General features: G+C 54.3%; 1 protein-coding gene across 1 annotated transcript in view; it reads left to right on the top strand.

The window, feature by feature from the left end:
• The window catches only part of SBNO2 (strawberry notch homolog 2 (Drosophila)), a 42594-nt gene extending 23704 nt beyond the window's left edge, over positions 1 to 18890 (top strand). The window contains exons 5-31 of the mRNA XM_010188986.1: positions 1908 to 2000; positions 2613 to 2709; positions 3099 to 3259; positions 3703 to 3836; positions 4367 to 4457; positions 5754 to 5897; positions 6394 to 6511; positions 6938 to 7043; positions 7199 to 7352; positions 7767 to 7943; positions 8576 to 8673; positions 11021 to 11103; positions 12071 to 12271; positions 12820 to 12977; positions 13179 to 13310; positions 13587 to 13722; positions 14034 to 14146; positions 14641 to 14712; positions 15179 to 15287; positions 15591 to 15665; positions 16029 to 16172; positions 16374 to 16468; positions 16740 to 16832; positions 17049 to 17180; positions 17413 to 17489; positions 17731 to 17921; positions 18268 to 18890. Of these exons, the coding sequence (XP_010187288.1) occupies positions 1908 to 2000; positions 2613 to 2709; positions 3099 to 3259; positions 3703 to 3836; positions 4367 to 4457; positions 5754 to 5897; positions 6394 to 6511; positions 6938 to 7043; positions 7199 to 7352; positions 7767 to 7943; positions 8576 to 8673; positions 11021 to 11103; positions 12071 to 12271; positions 12820 to 12977; positions 13179 to 13310; positions 13587 to 13722; positions 14034 to 14146; positions 14641 to 14712; positions 15179 to 15287; positions 15591 to 15665; positions 16029 to 16172; positions 16374 to 16468; positions 16740 to 16832; positions 17049 to 17180; positions 17413 to 17489; positions 17731 to 17921; positions 18268 to 18890 (3807 nt within the window). The remainder of the gene's footprint in view (positions 1 to 1907; positions 2001 to 2612; positions 2710 to 3098; positions 3260 to 3702; positions 3837 to 4366; positions 4458 to 5753; positions 5898 to 6393; positions 6512 to 6937; positions 7044 to 7198; positions 7353 to 7766; positions 7944 to 8575; positions 8674 to 11020; positions 11104 to 12070; positions 12272 to 12819; positions 12978 to 13178; positions 13311 to 13586; positions 13723 to 14033; positions 14147 to 14640; positions 14713 to 15178; positions 15288 to 15590; positions 15666 to 16028; positions 16173 to 16373; positions 16469 to 16739; positions 16833 to 17048; positions 17181 to 17412; positions 17490 to 17730; positions 17922 to 18267) is intronic.
• Positions 18891 to 19252: the final 362 nt, after the last annotated feature.

Below are 19252 nucleotides of genomic sequence, written 5' to 3'. Positions count from 1 at the left end.
CTCTTTCCCAGCACTTTACAAACATGAGCAGCCTTCCCCTGGCTCAGTGCATAGGGAATGAACCTGTGCAGAGGGGAGTTGTCAGCCAGGTGGGACCACTCCTTTTCCGTGGGAGTCACGGCAAGGAGGGGCAAAACGGAGAAAAATGCAGAGAGGAAAAAAGTGGAGTAAGACCAAGTCCTTGATTGTGCAACTGTCAGTGGCTGAATGAGCTGAGTGAGCCTCTCCTGCTTGTACTCCAGTGTTCTCACGTGTACTTTTCTGTTGATGTTTGCAGATGTGTAGCATAGGGGAAGGAGAAAATCAACGTGGGAGTGGAGCGAGAGTGGAGAGAGGAAGAGATTGTCCAGGCTCAGTCTGGGGCAGGACAGTGCATCACCCACTGCAGCTCCCGCCTGTGTTACCCCTCACAGCACTCTCAGCTCGCAGGGGGATTTTCAGAGCTCCAAACGCCTCAGGTCTCTGTCTCTCTCTTGCAGTACCTGGGGTGCTGTGTGCCACAGCCACATTGCCCAGCTGGGCAAGCGGGGATTTATACTTTGCAGACTGTGATGCAAAAGCAGCCCCGCATCCGCTTCCATAGCTGGGACCGAGCAGCGTTTGCTGCCATTCCCATTCCCGCAGATCCAGGCCTTTCTCTTGCCTGAGAAGAAACTTGTATCCTGAGCTAAGATTTGGAGGTGGAGATGTTTCACCTGCTCTCCAGATTTGTTGGCACTGAAAATAGCTGTTCCATCCAGCTTCCTTCTGGTAATTCTGAGTCAGGCTTCCAGTAATGGAGGGTGTTTATTTCTTTCTTCTTTTTTTTTTTTTAATTTAAAAAAAGGAAATAATTGGAGTGTTTATGCTTAAGAACTTCCCATCTCTAACTTCTGCTGGTGGAGCGTGGGTCTCTGCAGTCTGGCACTCTTTGCAGGCTGTAAACTTGAAGAAGTGCTGCCTCTGGAGCTGTCGATTGCTTTGGATGCTGCTAAGCTGCTGGCTTGACCTTGCTCGCTATTGGGAAATTCCAGCGTGATTTTGTTTGCGCGGAGAGAGGCCAAGGATCTCCTTGGTGGTGCCTGCCCAGCTGGGAGGCCTTGGGCTCTGCTGGGCCAGAGCCATCACTAACCCTGACACCGCACTGGCACCCGGTGTCCAGCCCCTGTGCAGCCTGGAGGGGATCTCAGTGCGGTTTGAGCCCCTTTGGCCGCTCTCTGTCGTGGGGGTCCTCACCAGTGGCCCCAGGAGCGCAGAGACCCTGAGGGGCACCCTTGGTGTCTTGGTAAAGGAGACGGTCCTTGACCTCGGGACGGCCGTTGGTGGATGTTGGCCCACGGGATCCGCTCTGGTGCAGTTCTCTCATTGCTTTGACCAGTGGCTTTAATGCTGAAGACAAAACTGCAGAACCGTAAAATCATAGCTAAGTGAATGCTTGCCTCAAGGGCAGTTTGTTAGAAGATGAGAAGTGTCACTGTTCTGATTTAATGCTCGGTCCTTTAGGTCGCAGTTCTGGTCAGCCTTTCCCGTTGCCCTGTCTGGATCTGCTCAGCTGCACTCCAGGCTCCCTGCTGGTCCCCAAAGCCGTGCTGGTTCTCTTCCCTTAGCAAACCCAACCCAGAGCTCTTGGTTGGACTCACCAGCGTGACTCCAAAATGTTGACGCTTCTTGCAAGACTGTGTTTGCCTCGGTCAGTTATTCCTGTGTGTGCTGACAAAGGCATGTATGGCATTTGCAAGAATTATTTGTTTCCAGAATTATTGCCTGGGGCTTTTTGTTCACAAAGTACTGAAGTCCACTGACAACACTAGTGTGTAAGGTCTGGTTGCAGAGCACTGCTATCTTTACTGCTGTCATATTCTCATGCTGGCTGGGCTGCAGGGCTGAGGGCTAAGGCTGCTTTCTCACCTGCACCCTTTCTGTTGCAGCTGTTCTCCCCCAGCAGATCCTTCCCCGGATTGAACAGTTCAAGTGACCATGTTCCTGCTGTCCACAACACACCGCTGCTCATAAGCTACCAGGTGAGAGCGAGGGTTGGCTCCAGCAGGGTCTGACACCGGGTGCTTGGTTGCATTGCAGTGCAGAGGGAAGCGATTCTGGCCATTTCCCCTCAGATGAAGCGGGACAAGAAAATCAGGCAGACACAATCCCTGCCCCTTCCCACCCGTGTCTGTCTTTCCCTTGGTGGAATGGTTTGAGCTTTCTTTACAGTCCATAGGGGCTGCTCTTCCTGGAATTACACGGCTTTGCTTCACGCTGCTGAGGTTAAAGCTGGGCTGGGCCCCTTGCTCTGGGCCAGATGAGAGCACAGTGGGGCAGAATTCATGCTTGCCCCCAGCCCCTCTGAAAAATCACGTAAAGGCCTGTCCTGCAAAACCAGACGTCCTTCCCCAGCTTGGTGTGGACTGGGCACTGGACGTGGCTCCTCAAGCACTTGCTGGGCGCCGGGGTGGGCTCTCACAGACGATTTTCCTTATGTTGCTGTAGTCTGTAAATGGGGTGAATTGTGTTTGCAGGGTTTGTGAATTTGCACAGGGATGGTTGAAGTGGTGATTTCTGGCACTGTGTAGCACTGCGTTTGTCTGTAGTTCATGAGATCATTAACGTTTGGTCAATGCTGTGTTTCTTTTCAGTCTCAGGCTCCTGCAGAGGAGGAGGATGAAGGTGAGGAGGAAGAAACAGAAGAGCTGGGGCAAACGGAGACCTACGCAGAATATGTACCTTCAAAATGTGAGTGTGTGGCCATCACATGAGCATGGGAAGTTCTGTTAACTCCGCTATGGACCAACCCAATTAAGTGTTCCTTTACTTTCCTGCAAACAGTGTATGGTGCTTGCTGTGGCACACCCCAAGCGTGTGATTTTCTAGAAAATCTTTGCCGCTGTACTGATCTTTGTTGGTGCTGCGCTAATCTAACAGAGTACTTTCCTGTTGCTTGCTTTTGGGGGAGATGTGACTGTTTCTGGCAATGTGAATGTCAGCATGAAGAGCAACGGTCAGGCTTGTCTCCTCTGTCCCTGAGCAGAGGCAATGGACAATTAATACGGGGTCTGCAGAGCTTTTTGAGGTGCCTGTGGGAGCGAGGACGTTGCATTATCTGTTTCTGTGTTGTCATTTAGCCAAGATTGGGAAGCACCACCCTGACCTGGTGGTGGAAACAAGCACCCTGTCCAGCGTCCCCCCACCTGACATCACCTACAGCCTGGCCCTGCCACGCTCCGTTGCCGACAGAGGGTCACTCTCTGCACTACAGCTGGAAGCCATCATCTACGCCTGCCAGGTGGGGACTCCACTCGCCCAGCTTGCATGGCTTGCACTGGGAATAACTGACTTTGGTGTGGACAGGTGTTCCAGGGGGGTTTAAAATAACCTGTAGTATAGGTGAAGAAACGTCAGAAGCATTGGCGTATGGCGCTTTAAATGCCTTTTGAAAGGATTATTTGAGGCCAAGGACTTCTGAGTTTTGCCTCATGTTTACCAAAGAGGCAACAACCCTTAACTTTCATTGCAGAGGGGAGTGCTTTCTGTTTTGGGGGCCTGGGAGCCTTTCCTATGAGCTTGGCTGTGACACTTGACCATTCCTGCCATTGTTTATCTGAGCAGGAAATGCCCTTGGTTGATGGAATACGTGAAAGGGTTAAGTGGTGCTCTTATAAAGTCACATGAAAGCTGCTAGCCAAGGCAAATCTAGTTTAATTTCCAGTTCTGTTCTTGATTTTGCAGCAACATGAAGTTTTATTACCCAATGGGCAGCGAGCTGGGTTCCTCATTGGGGACGGTGCTGGAGTTGGAAAGGGCAGGACAGTTGCGGGCATCATCTTTGAAAATTATCTCAAAGGGAGGAAAAAAGCTCTGTGGTAAGTTGGTTGTTTTATTTTTTTCTCTTTTTCCCGTAAGACCTTGGAGTTAGTTTGGATCTGGGAGTAAGGAATTCCTTAGTGCTGATGTTGGCTCTGCAGCTGACTCATGCTGTGGCCTTGGGTAAGTCGTTTCCACCTCTTTGTGCCTGTTTGCTCTCTGTGAAATGTGAATATTTCCCCTGCAGCAGTGATGGAGAGTGAGTCACCATGAAATAGCAGATTATGTGCTGCTTGGAGTGCAGTGCCAGGCCTGTCCCTGCTCTCTTTGAGGAAGTCAGAGGGGTATTTGGGGCATTCGTGGGCTTCCTGGGTGCAGCCTCAAGCCCCTCAGTGGGGTTTTGCTGCAGAACACACTCAGCTTTTCAGAAGCAACAGACTGGAGCCTACTGGAGGATCCCATGCTGAGCTGTGTGGGCAGTTGGAAATGCAACAGCTCTGCACACCTACGGCTGCTTTAGTCAGAGCTGTTCGTCACCGTGCACACCCCGACTCCTCAGGAGATACCAGACCCATGTCTTGCATTGCAGGTTCAGCGTCTCCAATGATCTCAAGTATGATGCTGAGAGAGACCTGAAGGACATCGAAGCCTCCCACATTCCTGTGCATGCTTTGAATAAGGTAAGGGAGAGAAGTGGTGGTGGTGTTCTGGAAACCCAGCCCCAAGGGCAGTCGGATGGATCCACCTTAACACGTAAAGCTGCAGTCGATCCTGCCCCCGTGCAGCGCAGGCAGCAAGCTGCTCCCTGTTCCCATCTCGCTGTGCTCTGCCCACCCCGGTCTCTTGCTATTTTTGCGTGCTCTGCAGAGCCGCGCTGCCAGCACGGAGCTGTTTCCTGCAGAGGTGTCTCCAGGCAAGCATAGAGAACAGCAGGCCTTGAACCGTTCTTGCCATTCCTGAAGAGCCCTGCAGAGGGAACAGCTCCTGTTGGATGGGGCCATGCTCTGCTCTCCTGGGATAACGTTTCCCAGCGCTGGTTTCATGGAAGCACTTTTTGGAGCGTGCAAGTAGGGGAGCGCGTGTAAATGCCCAGATTGGTGCTGGGCAGGGACTGCAGACGTGTGGTGCCATGGCTGAGCACATGGGCATTTCCCCCCAGCTGAGCAAATGAGAGTTTTCAGCCTTTTTCCCCAGTTACTCAGTGATGAGGATGAAGCATTTCACCAAAGAAAAGACCAGCAGTTGTGTGGTGGCTCTTCACAGGGTTCCTGTAGCTGTGCTTTAGGCTCTTGTCCAGGCTGGTGTCTGCAGTTCACTCCAACACTCTCCTCTGGTTTTTAATGGTGTTGAACAACCAGCTCTTACAAAGTCACTGGAAACCACATGTGTCTGACACCTCTGAATGCCCTCCATTAAAAGCCTGAAAGAGATGTTTGTTTTCATACCAGAAAGGCTTTAAATGGGACTTTCTTCAGGTTGAGACCATGGGCTTTTCCCCTACCTGTCATTTCATTACAGGTGGGCCCCATGACAGTAAGACAGGCAACAATCTCACCTTGTCAAAGAGAAAGCTGTTTTCTAGAAGTAATTAAATCAGATGGGAGGGTTCAAAACAATTAAACATTCTAAATGGTTGCTTAAATAAACGAAGCGGCTTCACTTGGCTGTAAAATGGAAGTCCTAGCGTGGTCTCCCCATTTCGGTGTGTCCAGATGTGCTGGCACATTGGCTGGTGGAACTCGTCCAGACATTTACAGTCCCTGTCATTGCCGTATCGGTGCCAAATCGAAGGGCTGAAGACATCAGCTACCAACAGCCTTCTGTCTGCTCTGCTCTTGGGTTGGGTTTTGTTCGCTGAGGCAGGGCCGCGTGTTCTGTAGTCACAGCACCACTGGGGATTCGGCTGTGGGCAGGGGATGGGTGGACCGCACCGGGGACGCGCATCATGACACGTATGCTCTGTCTTTCCTTTGCAGATTAAATATGGCGACACAGCTACCTCAGAAGGAGTCCTCTTTGCCACTTACTCTGCGCTGATCGGTGAAAGCCAGGCAGGCGGGCAGCACAGGACGCGCTTAAAACAGATTTTGGACTGGTGCAGGGAAAATTTTGATGGAGTTGTATCCTTTTAAAAAAACCAACAAACTGAAGAGAGAGGAATTGCGTGGTTGTGACTGTATTCCACCAGGGAACAAAGAGCTTGGGGCCATTGGAAGTCACTGGGAGCAGCTGTGCCGAGCAGCCTGGTGCCCATGGTAGCTGTTTAAATGCTGGAGGCACAGCATCCCCTCCACGCTCTGCTCCTCTCTCCTCCTCCACAGGCTGCAGCGTTAACGGGAGGAGGGGAAGAAGCAGCTGGGATGAACCTTTTCAGCATTCTTCTCCCTCAGCAATACAAGACACAACACACTTTGAACGTGAAGGGAGAGGGAGGGCCCTGAGGAGCAGTGGACTGGACAGAACCAAGAGATTTCCTGTGGTGTGGGGCTGAGTCGGTGCCACTGATTCTGGGCCTGGTTGTTGAGGCGGTTGGAAGAGGCTGGGTTATGTTTTCTGTCTGCTCCCATCCTCGTGATTGAAATAGATCCTTTCTCCTTAACTGACATTCCCTTCCAGATTGTGTTTGATGAATGCCACAAAGCCAAAAACGCCAGCTCTACTAAAATGGGCAAAGCAGTGCTGGACCTGCAGAACAAGCTGCCTCGAGCAAGGGTTGTTTATGCCAGTGCCACAGGTAAGTGTCCCTCACGTCGTGTGGGCGCTGTGCGTCAGCAGTCGCTGTCACCTCTGATCCGAGGGTGCCCTTGAGGTGTGGGTGCCTGCACTGAGTACGTGTCCGTGCAAGAAGAGGTGAATGGTCCTGTGATGCTGGAGGGGAGCCTGGGGCACTCATACCTGCCCTGAACCCCATCACCCCCTGTTGCTTGGGACTTTTTGAGAAGTCAGACTGATTTCTCTCCAGTCTGACTTGTTCCTGGGTGGCTGTTCAGCTGTATGATGGTGCTTGTCCACTTCGTGTGTGGAGGGCAATGTGTGGAGAGATCCCTGGGTCTCCTGAGGCATGATGGCAAATGAGCGTCCTCTTAAGAGTTCACTTTACTCAAGTCAGAACTATTCACAACTGCTGTGGTTTTGCTGACAGTGAATTCTGTTCACACAGGTGCCTCTGAGCCAAAAAACATGATTTACATGAGCCGCCTGGGCATCTGGGGGGAGGGCACCCCTTTCAGAGCTTTTGATGAGTTCCTGCATGCGATTGAGAAGAGGTAAGTCATGTCCAGCATCCCTTTTCATGTGGCTCATACTGTGGCAGCCTTTGGGAGGTGGCTGCGATGCCTGAGAACGGTGCCTGGGGGCAGCTGGAGCCGGGAGGTGGTGGCTCTGCACAGAGGAAGGGGTTTCACCACATCCTCTTCCCCAGGGGAGTTGGTGCAATGGAGATCGTGGCGATGGACATGAAGGTCAGTGGGATGTACATTGCCAGGCAGCTCAGTTTCACTGGAGTCACCTTCCGAATCGAGGAGATCCCGCTGGACCAGCAGTACAGGATTGTCTACGACAAGGCAGCCAAGTTGGTGAGCTGGTCCTGCTGCACTGGGGACGCTGGTGTTTAACTGTTCTTTGGGCATGGCCACTTGTTATGCGGGAGGGTGTGAGGACCCTGAACGTGGCTAAGGCCACATTTATAAGAAAAAAAAGGGGCACACACGCTCAGCTTACAAAATGTAATTTGTTTTTTTACAAAAAGAATCTTATGGTTTTTGCTTCTATTTAAAAGTTCCATATTTGCAAACCAGATCTCGTAACGCTGTGCTAGCACAGAAAGAAAGAATGACCAGACTGTTCATTCAGCCCAACACAACACAGTGACACAAACACTGATGTTAAATCAGATCATCAAACCCAGGCTGTTCCGATAACCTCCTGCACAGCTGCAGTGAAAATGAAACCCATGATATTAACTCGGGCTTTCTCGGCGTTGTCTGCAGTGGGCAGAGGCCTTGACCGTGTTCCAGCAGGCGGCCGACTGGATCGGCCTGGAGTCTCGGAAGTCACTGTGGGGCCAGTTCTGGTCGGCTCACCAGCGCTTCTTCAAGTATCTCTGCATTGCTGCTAAGGTCCGGCGACTCGTCGAGCTTGCCAGGGAGGAGCTGGCGAAGGACAAGGTGCGGTACAGAGCCTCACGTGGTGGCAGCGGCCATCGGTATTGCGTTACACGTGATTTCTTTTGTAGTCTGCAACCAGAAGGAGTTAATTATTGTTCAGCTTGGCTTGAAAGCAATTTCAAACCTCTAGAAGGCTGAATTTCTTTCCAGATTAACTAGAATGAAGTGCAGTGTCTGAGTTTCTGAGAACATTCATGGTAAATGGTCCTGGGGAGTTAATGTGGCCTTGTCTTCTGAAGCATTGTCCACTGTTCGTTTGTGGTAGATGTGGGCAGGCTTCTCTAAGAGGGTATTTTGGGTCACGTTCAAGCTAGAGGAGGTACCAGATCCTTCACCTCTAGCACAGCCCTGTCCTTGTGTCCATCTGGATGCAACTTGGAAATTTTAGAAACTCCTGAGTGAAGTCAGCTTCTGTATCAGAGTCATCCTCTCTAGTGTGAGCAGGGCTGTGGTGTTGGATGCTGAATGCGTTGAGATGTTTCTCATCGGGAGCCCAGCAAATACTGGGGCAGGGTCCAAGGACCTGGGACTGCCCAGTGCCGCTGTGAAATGCCCTGAGCTGTGGCTGTTTGTCCTGACGCCGTACGACCCTCCCTGACGCCGGCTGTGCTGTCCCCTGTGTCTTCCTGCAGTGCATTGTCATCGGCCTGCAGTCCACCGGGGAGGCTCGCACCAGAGAGGTCCTGGATGAGAACGACGGGCATTTGAATTGCTTTGTCTCTGCTGCAGAGTGAGTTAAAATCCCTGCTTTGCTGCTGGGGTGGGTGGGAGGCTGGAGGTTGCTGGTGAGAGTCCTGCCCTACGGCTGCTTATCACTCCCAGTTCTTGAAATGTAGTTGAATAACATTTCACCCTGTCCAAGCTGTAAAGGATAGGATGCTTAGCTTGGTCTTTGAGGTGCTGTTTCTTCAGTGGGCCCTCATGAGCTTGATCCTGGGTGTTGAAATCTCCCGTGGTCCAGGCTTGCATGAACAGCCTGATCCTGCACTGCACACACACCAGAGGATTGGCAGGGTCAGGAGGGCCAGAAGTGTGAGCTCAGGTGTGGTTTGTGCGGGTCTGGCTCTGGAAGATGGGGCTGTCGACAAGGAAGAAACGAGCAAGAGAACCTCAGACAAGGGCTGAAGTGGTGATGAGAAACAGCATTGCTGGAGCAGTGAGAGGAAGGAGAGGTCCAGGGGGCAGTGTTCGAGGCAGGACACATTTGATTGCCAGGTTCTGCAGTGTCATGGTTGCGCTGCCTTTGCTCCCAGCTAGAGGTGAACTGGTTGTGCCTGAAGTGAAGGCAGCAGCTGGACTCCTGCTGCCCTTCTGGCAGAGTGAGGCCTGTGCTCCCCCACATTTCTGCAGCTTCCAAAATACCAGCCCATCCCTTGAACGTGGCTGTTCCTGCATGATGGGTGTCAAAACCCTGGGACATGGGGTTGAGCTGCATTCCCTCTGTTCTGCAGGTGGCAGGGCTGTTACAGGTTTCTTTTGAAGTGACTGTTAATGCAATGAGAGGTGCAGAGACAGTAAGTGTCGGGTTTAGGCACAGCTTTCCTATTTTTTGTATTAATGGAGGGGCTGTGTTGGTCTGTGTCACTCCGCTGTCTCCAGTCCATTCCTGAAAAACAAATTCCAGGTTGACAGCATGCAGGGCAAGTCTAGCAGCTGCCTGGATTGGTTTTGTCTCTTGGACTGGCTGCTGCATCACAGAATTCAGAGGAATTGGGTCTATAGGAGACTGCATGGTCCCTTTGAGCCTGGTTCAGCCATCAAAGGAGCAGGGGTCTGTCAGCGAGCATGAACCCTCCCCGCCTCAATCCCCATTGTGGGGGCAGGAACTCTTTGTCCAGCAGACTGGTGAGATCATGGAGTGTCCCTGGCATCTGCTGAGCCTCCGACTGCGGCGTCTGGGGTTTACGGCACTTCTGGGGATTTCTTGAGGGGAGCGTGCCGGGAAGAAGCAGTTGTTGAGAGGGTGCCGAGAAATGGGTTAAAAATAAACAGATTGTTCAGGGAGTGACTGCCAGGGCAAGCAGGCTGGTTCACAGGGAGTGCAAATGCTGGGAAAAGGAGCGAGGTTTGATGGCAGGGAGGCTCCAGTCCTGAGAGATTTTGCATTTTGAGCCCGGGTGAGCCCAGCACCCAGGACAAAAGGGCAATCCCTGGTACGATGCAGTTGAAGTCACTCAGCAGCCAGCACAGGGCTCTGCCTCCCTCAGCCCCTCGCACCAGGGGTCTTGGAGCCCCCTTCCCGCCTCCCCACACTCCCTGTTTCTCCCACAGGCGAGTTGTCATCTCCATCCCTCTCAGCTGCTGCTTCCAACGTTTTGGTTTTTTTCCAACCCGAGCTCATTTGGCGCTGCCTTTTCATTGCACCGGGGCTTCGTCCCCACCCAACATGATCAGCATTTAAGCATTTGCTCTTTTATTTGCAGAACAGCCCACAGAAACGTTTGTTTCCCACCTCTTCTGAGTTGTTCCATTCACCTGAAACACTACGTATCGGTGTTTTGTCACTTTGCTCTGTTTCATGGCAAGCAGGCCCATGTCCCGTTACTCAGAGGACCTGGAGCTCGCTTGTTGGACAGCACTGGTGGCTGCTGTTGGAACACGGAGAGGGGCTGGGGCACTGGGACTTACTGGATTTTTCACCAGTGATCCAACAGCTTCCCAGTATAGCATTTCCCATCTAAAACACTCTTAGTTGCTCTATAAAGGTCCATAACTTTGGCATGACAGGCGGCAGCGCAGAGCCTAGGGTCTGCTCTGCTTCTGCTGCAGCGTCTCCCTGAACAGGGAGCCCACGGCAGGGACTGGTTTTCCCAGCGTTGCGGTGCTTTGCCGTCCCTCAGCACCCCCGTATCGCCCACACCCCATGGCAGAGCCCTTTGGTGACACATGCTCAGTCCCAGTGCTGTCATTCTGGAGAGCCACCCCGTACCAGTGGCTGCTCCCGCGCTAGTGGTTGTGGTGCAGGATGTACCCCTCTTTCATGAAATGTGGTGCTGTCTCAATGCACATTGCTACATGATAACTGGCACGTGTTCCTGCTCCTGGTAGCTAGAATAAATTTTGCATCTTACTTTCAGAGGCGTCTTTCTATCACTAATTCAGAAGCACTTTCCTTCAACCAAAAGAAAGAGAGAAAAAGGAACTGGCATTAAAAGAAAACGTAAGAGCACACTCCACTGCCCAGCATCTGACCTCCTGCCTTGCTGCTTCACCCCAGCACTCAGCTTTTTCTTTTCCTTTTTCCCTTTTCCCTCCTCCATGCTTTTTGCTGCTCTGCCCTGGTTTCGGTTTGCCCTCCCGCGCATCTCCCATCACTCTCGCTCATCCGGAGGATGCAGCTCGAGCTCATCCACTTCTCCTCCCCCTAACCCACTTCCCCAGCGCAGGCCCTCTCCTCCACGACTTGCCCACAGCTCTGCCCTCTCCCTTCCTGGCCCGGGCTGGGGACAGAGCACAGGACCCTGCCTGCGCAGCTGGAGCCCTCTTGCAGCGAGGAGGGGTTCTCCACTACCCCTTACTTATAGCATGGCCAGTGTCCTGGGGGGGAAATAAAAATAATCACTTCCCTGCCAAATTATTGGCTGTGGCTGCAGGTAAGGAGAGTTTTGGGGTTTCTCCTGCAGTGGGATGTGGGGCTGGGGAGGATGGGGACAGCAGCAGTGGCAGATTGTGGAGGTTGTCCTGACTGGCTGCAGTGGCAGAGCAGCCTGTGCACGCTGCTTTGGGAACCCTCTCACGCAGCAAGGGCTTGTCTTAGCGTGCTTGGAGGTGAACAGTGTCCCATAATGCTGGCATCTTCTGGAGGCAGCCAAACCTGGCAACCCCTCCCGTGAGGAGTCATTGCTGCTTGGAGCTGGCTGTGTGTGCATCCTAACTTGTGCAGCTTGCTGCAACCCTGGTCGAGGTTGCCTTGTTCTTCCTTTCTCTCTCTTCCTTTCTCTCCCTCCCTGCCTTCCCTTCCTAACTGCCCCCACAAGAGGCTCTGTCTTTCCAAGATCAGCCTTTCGTTTGGGGCAATCTCGGCTGTTTTGTGATTTCTCCTGCTCTGTCTGAGCTGGCACTCGCTGTTCTGTGCTGATGCTCAGGGCTGGGGCCTCTCCCCTGACGCCGCTCGCTCTCTCCCGCAGGGAAGCCAAGGGGCCGCTGCGCCAAGTCTCTGAAGGGCGTGTGTGACCCCGCGGGTGTCATCAAGATCAGCGACGACAGCAGCACTGACTCCGACATGGGGCTCGACAGCGACTTCAACTCCTCCCCGGAGTCCGTGTTTGAGACGGACGATGTCATCTTCGTGGAGCACACCTACAATGGCTTCACAGCCGAGCCCAGAAGTAAGAGCAAGAGCACGGGGCTGGCTCCTTCCTTGTCGGGGGAGCTGGGAACCGGGGTCACTTGGTTCTGCAGAGCACCCGGTGCAGGGGAGTGGCTGGAGACAGCCTCGCACCCCAGCGCCCTGCAGGCACAGACAGCGGCGGAGCAGAGGGGACCCTTCTGGGGACAGCCCAGCTCAGGGCACTGCAGAAGCACTGAGCTGATAAAAGGAGACTCTTAGTGTCGTCTTGAAGCAGTGAAGCTCCTGTGCTTGGCACAGCCTCATGAGCCTGTTCAGGTTTTATCCTGCAACGGTCAAAGTGGCCGTGTGAGGTTGATTCATGTTAATCTGCTGCGGTCAGTGAGCAGGAAGGACCCGCGTGCTCCTTTCCCCACCAGAACAGGGGGAAGCACGGAGAGAATTCCCTGAGCTCAGCAGTGTTAGTTAAAGTCGAGGTGTCTTTGTCTCTCATCAGAAAGTGCCCCCAGCAACCCTTTGGGATGGCTTTTTTCCCTCTCTGATTTGCAGTTACCAGGGAACTCTAAACTTTTGCATGTTGTGTTCCAGATAATTTTCAGGAGATGCATGGCCTGAGAGAACTAGAACACGTGGAGAAGATGAAGCAGGACCTCCTAGCAAAAGTAAAAGCACTGGGCAAAGAGCTACCTCTCAATACCTTGGATGAGCTCATCAATCACTTTGGGGGCCCGGAGCACGTGGCTGAGGTACTTCTCACAATTGGGAGTGTATTTTGGTGACGTGGGGAGACAGGAAAGGGGCCAGCAAAGGGAGTTCCTGCCTGAAGAGGGTTTCCTCTCCTTCCTTGCAGTCTGAAAAAGCTGTTGAGAATTGGGTTTCTAAACTGACTCGCCGTACCATGCAGGGCTCTCCCCTCTGACAGCCTCTCTCCTGTGTGGTGTGTGCAGATGACGGGGCGGAAGGGCCGGGTTGTTTGCAGACCGGACGGATCCGTCGTGTTTGAGTCTCGTGCAGAGCAAGGCCTCTCCATAGACCACGTCAACCTGAAGGAGAAGGAGCGCTTCATGAAAGGGGAGAAGGTGAGTGGGGTTTGAGCCAAGGAAACCTCCAAACCTGCACAGGAGTGGGTACACTGAGAGGGGAGGGAAAGGGAGGGTCCTTTTGCATGCTTGTGCCCTGCCAGCCTCAGGCCAATAGGGCTCTGCAGCTTTCTGTCTGTTGGACCTGTGGGGAGAGGATGAGGATCCCTGGGTCACTTCACGGGCTGGGAAGTTGCACTTTGGGCTGTTTCTTGAAGCAGTTTTGCAGATGTCCAGGAATCTCACTCCACTTTCTTCCTTGTCTCTCTCCTGTAGCTTGTAGCAATAATCTCCGAGGCCTCCAGCTCGGGTATCTCTCTCCAAGCAGACAGACGGGTGAAGAACCAGAAGCGCCGTGTCCACATGACACTGGAGTTGCCCTGGAGCGCAGACCGGGCCATACAGCAGTTTGGTGAGAGTTTAGTGCTCCTGGTCACTGTCCCTGTCCCCTGGGTGTGATTCAGATCATGAGGCCTGGGGCAGCCCTGGGAAGGAAAGGTGCGTGTGGCCGCCTGAGCCGGACTCGTGCTGCAGCTGTGGCTGTGTTCAGCTTCTGAGATGCGGCACCCTGCAGAGCACAGGGCTCCGATGTTTGTTCTCATTGTCCTTTTTCCCCTTTGAAAACCAGCCATGACATGGGCAGTTGTTCTGGCTCTCACCTGCTCCCGTCGCAGACGGCCTGTACCAACCCCTCCTTTCACCACTGTTCTTGTGTCCCCATAGGTCGAACGCACCGATCAAACCAGGTTTACGCTCCAGAGTATGTGTTCCTTATATCGGAGCTGGCCGGGGAGAGGAGGTTTGCATCCATCGTGGCAAAACGTCTGGAGAGCTTGGTAAGCGCCCCCAGCAGAGGTTAACATCTCAGTTCCAGTGGTCTCTGAAGAGCTCCCGTTTCGGTCTTCCCCCTGGCATGGCCACTGTAACGTACAGGGGATTGCATCACCCCTGGCTGAAGGCGTCGCAGTTGCAGAATGCAGAAAGCTTTCAGCATCCTGGGGTTTGGGAAAGGAAGTGAAGAATACGTAACCACAGCATCGGGAGGAATTTCAAGGAAGCAGAACCCAATTCCAGATGCTGGAATTCCCCCACTGTTACAGGAGCACACACCCATCTGTTTCCAGAAAGCTGGTGAAATAATTGATGGAATAATTAACTGGTCTCTGTTTCATTTTTCTCCACTTCCGATAAATCACCAAATACTTTGGTAAAGTCTCAGTATTCCAGAGGAACGCTGCCTCCCCACAGGTCTTGTCCTGGCCTCTCTGCCCATCCTTCCCTGGGGTTCTGCAGCAGCTGAAAGTAAGAGCTTTCTACTTGGTCTTCCTAGGGCGCTTTAACTCACGGAGACCGCCGGGCCACGGAGTCCCGAGACCTCAGCAAGTACAACTTTGAGAATAAGGTAACGCAGGGCTGATCTCCTGGGGCAGGGAGGGTTGGTAGTTTGCAAGTGCCTTAGGTGAGAGCTGGAGCCAGGAAGACCATTGCTGGCATCTGCAGGCAGGATCTGGCCTAGCACCCAGCTCCCCGCCTGCACCCCGCGTACAGCACCCAGAACCGAGCCAGTCATCGGCATCGTGTGGCTGACCACCAGGGACTGTGCTCCCTTGGGGAGCTGGGAAGGGCACTGGGCCTCTGTCCCCAGGGGAGCTGGAGCTGGAGTGCATCCGTGCAGGTTCCCATGCTCTGGTCCTCTGGGATGGGGAGGCCTCTGGCACACAGCTCCCCCCTGGCACAGCCACCAGGTCCGCAGCCTTTCCTGGGGGCAGTGGCTTTCTCTGCAGGGCCAGCAGGATTGTGATGCTCAGCCCACAGCTGGGCTGCCCATGTGGATTGGTCCCGTGCCCAACTCTTGTTTCCTCCTGCAGTACGGGGCTAAAGCACTGGACAGAGTCCTCTCCACCATCCTCAACCACACGGAGAACAGAGTTCCTGTGCCCAAGAGCTACGACAGAGGGGAGGCTGCATTTTTCCATGGTAAGAACATGATCAGCTCTGCAGTTTCTGCTGTGTCTTGCTGTCTGGGTCTGTCTCACATTCGGGATGCTTGAAGAACCGAGCAGAAGCTCAGAGATGGAACGGCAGCACTGGGTTAGCAGCTCCGTAGTGAGCAGGGCCATTGGTCACCCAGATGTGCATCCCCCTGCCAGGCATGGGGGGAAAGGATCTGGGAGAGACTTAGTGTGACATAATGGATGTAGCTTGGGGGAATTCAGCCCTGCAGGACTGCTGAGGGGAGCCTGAACCCTCAAACCCATGAGCTGTCTTCTGCCATTCCAGAAATGAAGCAGGGGCTCGTCTCCGTGGGGATCTGCTGCAATCAGATGAAGTATGGCACTGTCTCTGTGGAGAAGGGTATGTATCAGGTTTTTTCTGCCTAAAGTAGGGGAGAAATGAAAGAGGTGGGGGTGTCATGGCCCACCCAGTCCGTCTGTGTGGGAGCACAGCCCCGAGGGGTTGCTGTGCAGCTGGGGCAGGATTTTCTTTGAGGGAAGGGTCCTGCAGGGACCAGCCCATGCTTGAAGTCACATTCCCTGCAGCAGCTGACTACAGCCTTGGGCTGTGCTTGTGTGTTAGTGCTGTGCTGCTCTCGCGTGTGTTAGTGCTGCGCTGCTGTTGGGAAGGGACATGGTGCCTTGTGGGGTGGCTCTTTGGGAGCGTGCTGGTGAGCTCTGTGCCCAGCTGTGCCGTGTTTCCTGACCCGCTGTGCTCTTGCAGACTGCTCCATCACCAAGTTCCTGAACCGCATCCTGGGTCTGGAGGTGGACAAGCAGAACATGCTTTTCCAGTACTTTTCTGACACCTTTGACTATCTGATTGAAAAGGACAAGAAGGAAGGCAAATACGACATGGGCATCCTAGGTACGGAGAAAGGGGTGGCCAGACCCCTCCCTCCTGCACCCCTGAGGTTCTGTGCTCCTCCCTGTGTTGACTGGTGACTGTTCCCTGGCCATCTCGGGCACTGCGGTGTCCCCACGCAGCATGGATCTTGAGACTCCTGCAGGGAGAGGCGGTGGTACGGGAAGGTGGTGTACCTTACCACCGTCTTTCCTGCTCCTACAGATTTAGCCCCGGGAGTGGATGAGATCTACGAGGAGAGCAAGGAGGTGTTCCTGACCCCTGGGCACCCGCAGGACGGGCAGGTCGTGTTTTATAAGGTAGGCACCTGCACAGCTCTCTCTGCAATCCAGTCTTCTCCAGTGCTTCCCAGTCTGGGTCTGAGAGCCGCTGGGTTCCCCCCAGTGCCCTGTGGCTTTGTGTCTTGTATGTGTCGCATCTGCCTTGGTCGTAGGCAAGTGACTGGTGCTGGGAATTACACAGAGAGGCAGCAGCACCGAGTTTGTGTTGGGGGTGTGATCAGTGAGGCAGACACTGATGCACTCATCCTGTCCCCTGCAGTCTCACATCCCTCTGTTTGTCCCTGTTTAGATCAGTGTCGACAGAGGCTTGAAGTGGGAGGAAGCCTATGAGAAGTCACTCAAACTGACAGGATCCTTCGATGGGTTTTATCTCTCCTACAAGGTAGATCCCTGGGCTCTGCCAGGGTACAGCTCAGTTTGGAGGGTGTCTCCAGCGGGAGAAGATCCCCCCATGGCTGTCAGAGCTCTGTGCTGACCTCTTGCTGGGGTCTGGGAGATGCTTCCAGGAACCACCACCTGGAAGGAAGGGGCTTATTTTAGAGAAATCTGGCTTTGGGGATTGAGGCTGGGAGTGTAACCATCAGCTCTGCCCCGACAGATGCGAGGCTCCAAACACACGTGTCTGCTGGCCGAGCAGAGCCGCGGGAAGAACTTCATACTCTACAAACCAAATATTGGGAAGCAAAGCCAGCCTGAGAGCCTGGACAGTCTGCAGAAGAAGTACCGGCGGGTAGGTGGGAACTGCAGCCCTTCAGTGTGAGCAGAGGGAAAAGCTTTTCTGTGGGCAGGGCTGCCTTTGGACAGACACCACTGCAGCCCCTGCACAGCTCCTCCTAGCTCTATTGTCGGCTGGGCAGAGACTACGGTAGCATCCGCATGTTCTGACTCCCAGCCCTGGAGTTGAAGTCTCAGCTACATGTTGAGCAGTGGAAGGTCTCTATCGCTGTGTGCTGCTTCTGCAGGTGCTGCCCGAGGAAGCCAAGGAGCACTGGGAGAACAGTTACCACTTCTCCTTGAAGAACTGCAACCATGCCGTCTGGTAAGACCCCCGCAGCCCCTGCCCCTCCCCTGCCCTGCCCAAGGCAAAGCTGGTGCTGGGGACAGGGTCCCTGGCAAGGGAAGGACCGCGCTGGGGATCCCGCTCTGCCATGGGGGGATCCCGCTCTGCCGTGGGGGGATCCTGCTCTGCCATGGGGGGATCCCGCTCTGCCATGGGGGGATCTCGCTCTGCCGTGGGAGCCTGTGCTGATCTGGGTGGGTTTCTCCCGTTCGAACTGAAGGAACAGGAGCTGCAAGCTGATCCAGGAGGGCAAGGAGTGCTTCCAGGGCATGCGCCTGCGCCACTACTACATGCTGTGCGGGGCCCTGCTGCGTGTCTGGAGCAAGATCGCCAGCATCATGGCAGATGTCACCAACAGCAGCTACCTGCAGATCGTCCGCCTCAAGACCAAGGAGAAGAAGAAACAAGTCGGTGGGTGAAATGCTGGGAAGGGGAGCAGGGGATTTTAGGAGGAGGAGGAGGAAGGGATCAAGCTGACCAGTGCCCAAATTCCCTTCCTAAACAGGGCTGTCCCAGCCTGGAAACACCCACTGCTTAAGTGACCCCATGGGGAGGAGGGGAGCTGGGGCTGCCCTGACGTGTGTCTGGGCACCGGGCAGAGCGTGTGAGCTCTGAGCTGTCCCCTCCGTGCCTGTGTGAAGCGGTGCTGTTGCTGCCTGCCATGAACCTGCTGTGGAGCCGTTTCTGCTCTGGTTGCAGCCCTGCGCCCCATCACTTCCCACAGCACGGTGGGGACTGATGCGTGTTCCTCCCTTAGGTATAAAGATCCCTGAGAGCTGTGTCCGCAAGGTGCTGGAGGAGCTGAAGCAGATGGACGAGAACGTGAAGCGAAAGCACAACCAACTCCTGCAGGCCCAAGAGCAGAGCCTGCAGTTCTCGCTGCCGCTGCACATCCTGCCGCAGCCCCTGGACCTCACGCAGACGGCGCCCGGGCTGCCCCTGCCCCGCCACACGCTGCACCAGGACGAGATCCTGGATTTGACCTACAGCCCACCCAGCAACAGCGTTCCCGACATGGTGATGAACCCGGAGCCCGGCATGCTCTGCTTCCCCTCGGAGCCTGTGCTCCAGCCCAACCAGCAGCACGGGGTGCCCTTCGGCTTCAGCCACCCCTCAGCCTTCAAGAGCCCAGCACCCATCCTGGAGGGGAGCGCGCCTCTGAGCTCCGCGCTGCACGAGCCCCTGCCTCTGCTTCACCCGGCGCCTTTGCAGGCACTGCAGCAGCAGCAGGAAGATTTTGTCCAGCAGGATGGGAATATCAACTTTAGAGAGGTCCTGGAGGACATGCTGAGGACGTTGAACGGGGCCCCCCAGGAGAACATGCTTCCCCAGGAGCGCCAGAGCGTGATCCAGTTCAGCGGCCCTTTCCCAGACTTCTGAAAGCCCCCTGGGCTCTCCAGGCGATGCTTGGCCGCTGTGGAGTCACGTCCTCTGGTGCAGAGGTGAGAGCTGGGGAGCCCCGGCTTTTCTACTGGTTTGGACTGACCCTTTTCTGTTTTTGAGGGAAGAAAAAAACCTATAGTTCCTTAAAGCAAAGTCTATTTATATATAATATACAGTCAGGCATGTATAGATTAGTGTATACCATGCGCTGGGGGGAGCTGAGCGCTGCCAGGTTCAGTGGATCTGGACGGATGGTGTTCGAGTGCTGTTGAAGGTCAGTGCCCGAGTGGGACTGAGGGGAGACGCCCCCTCCTCTGTGCCCGTCCCCCTGCAGACTACTGAGTGTCTGAGCTGCTCCT

Source organism: Mesitornis unicolor, unplaced genomic scaffold (assembly GCF_000695765.1).
Source record: "Mesitornis unicolor isolate BGI_N332 unplaced genomic scaffold, ASM69576v1 scaffold47897, whole genome shotgun sequence".
Lineage (NCBI taxonomy): Eukaryota > Metazoa > Chordata > Aves > Mesitornithiformes > Mesitornithidae > Mesitornis > Mesitornis unicolor.
The sequence above is the reverse complement of the archived record's forward strand: the minus strand, read 5'-3'. Positions and strand labels throughout refer to the sequence as shown.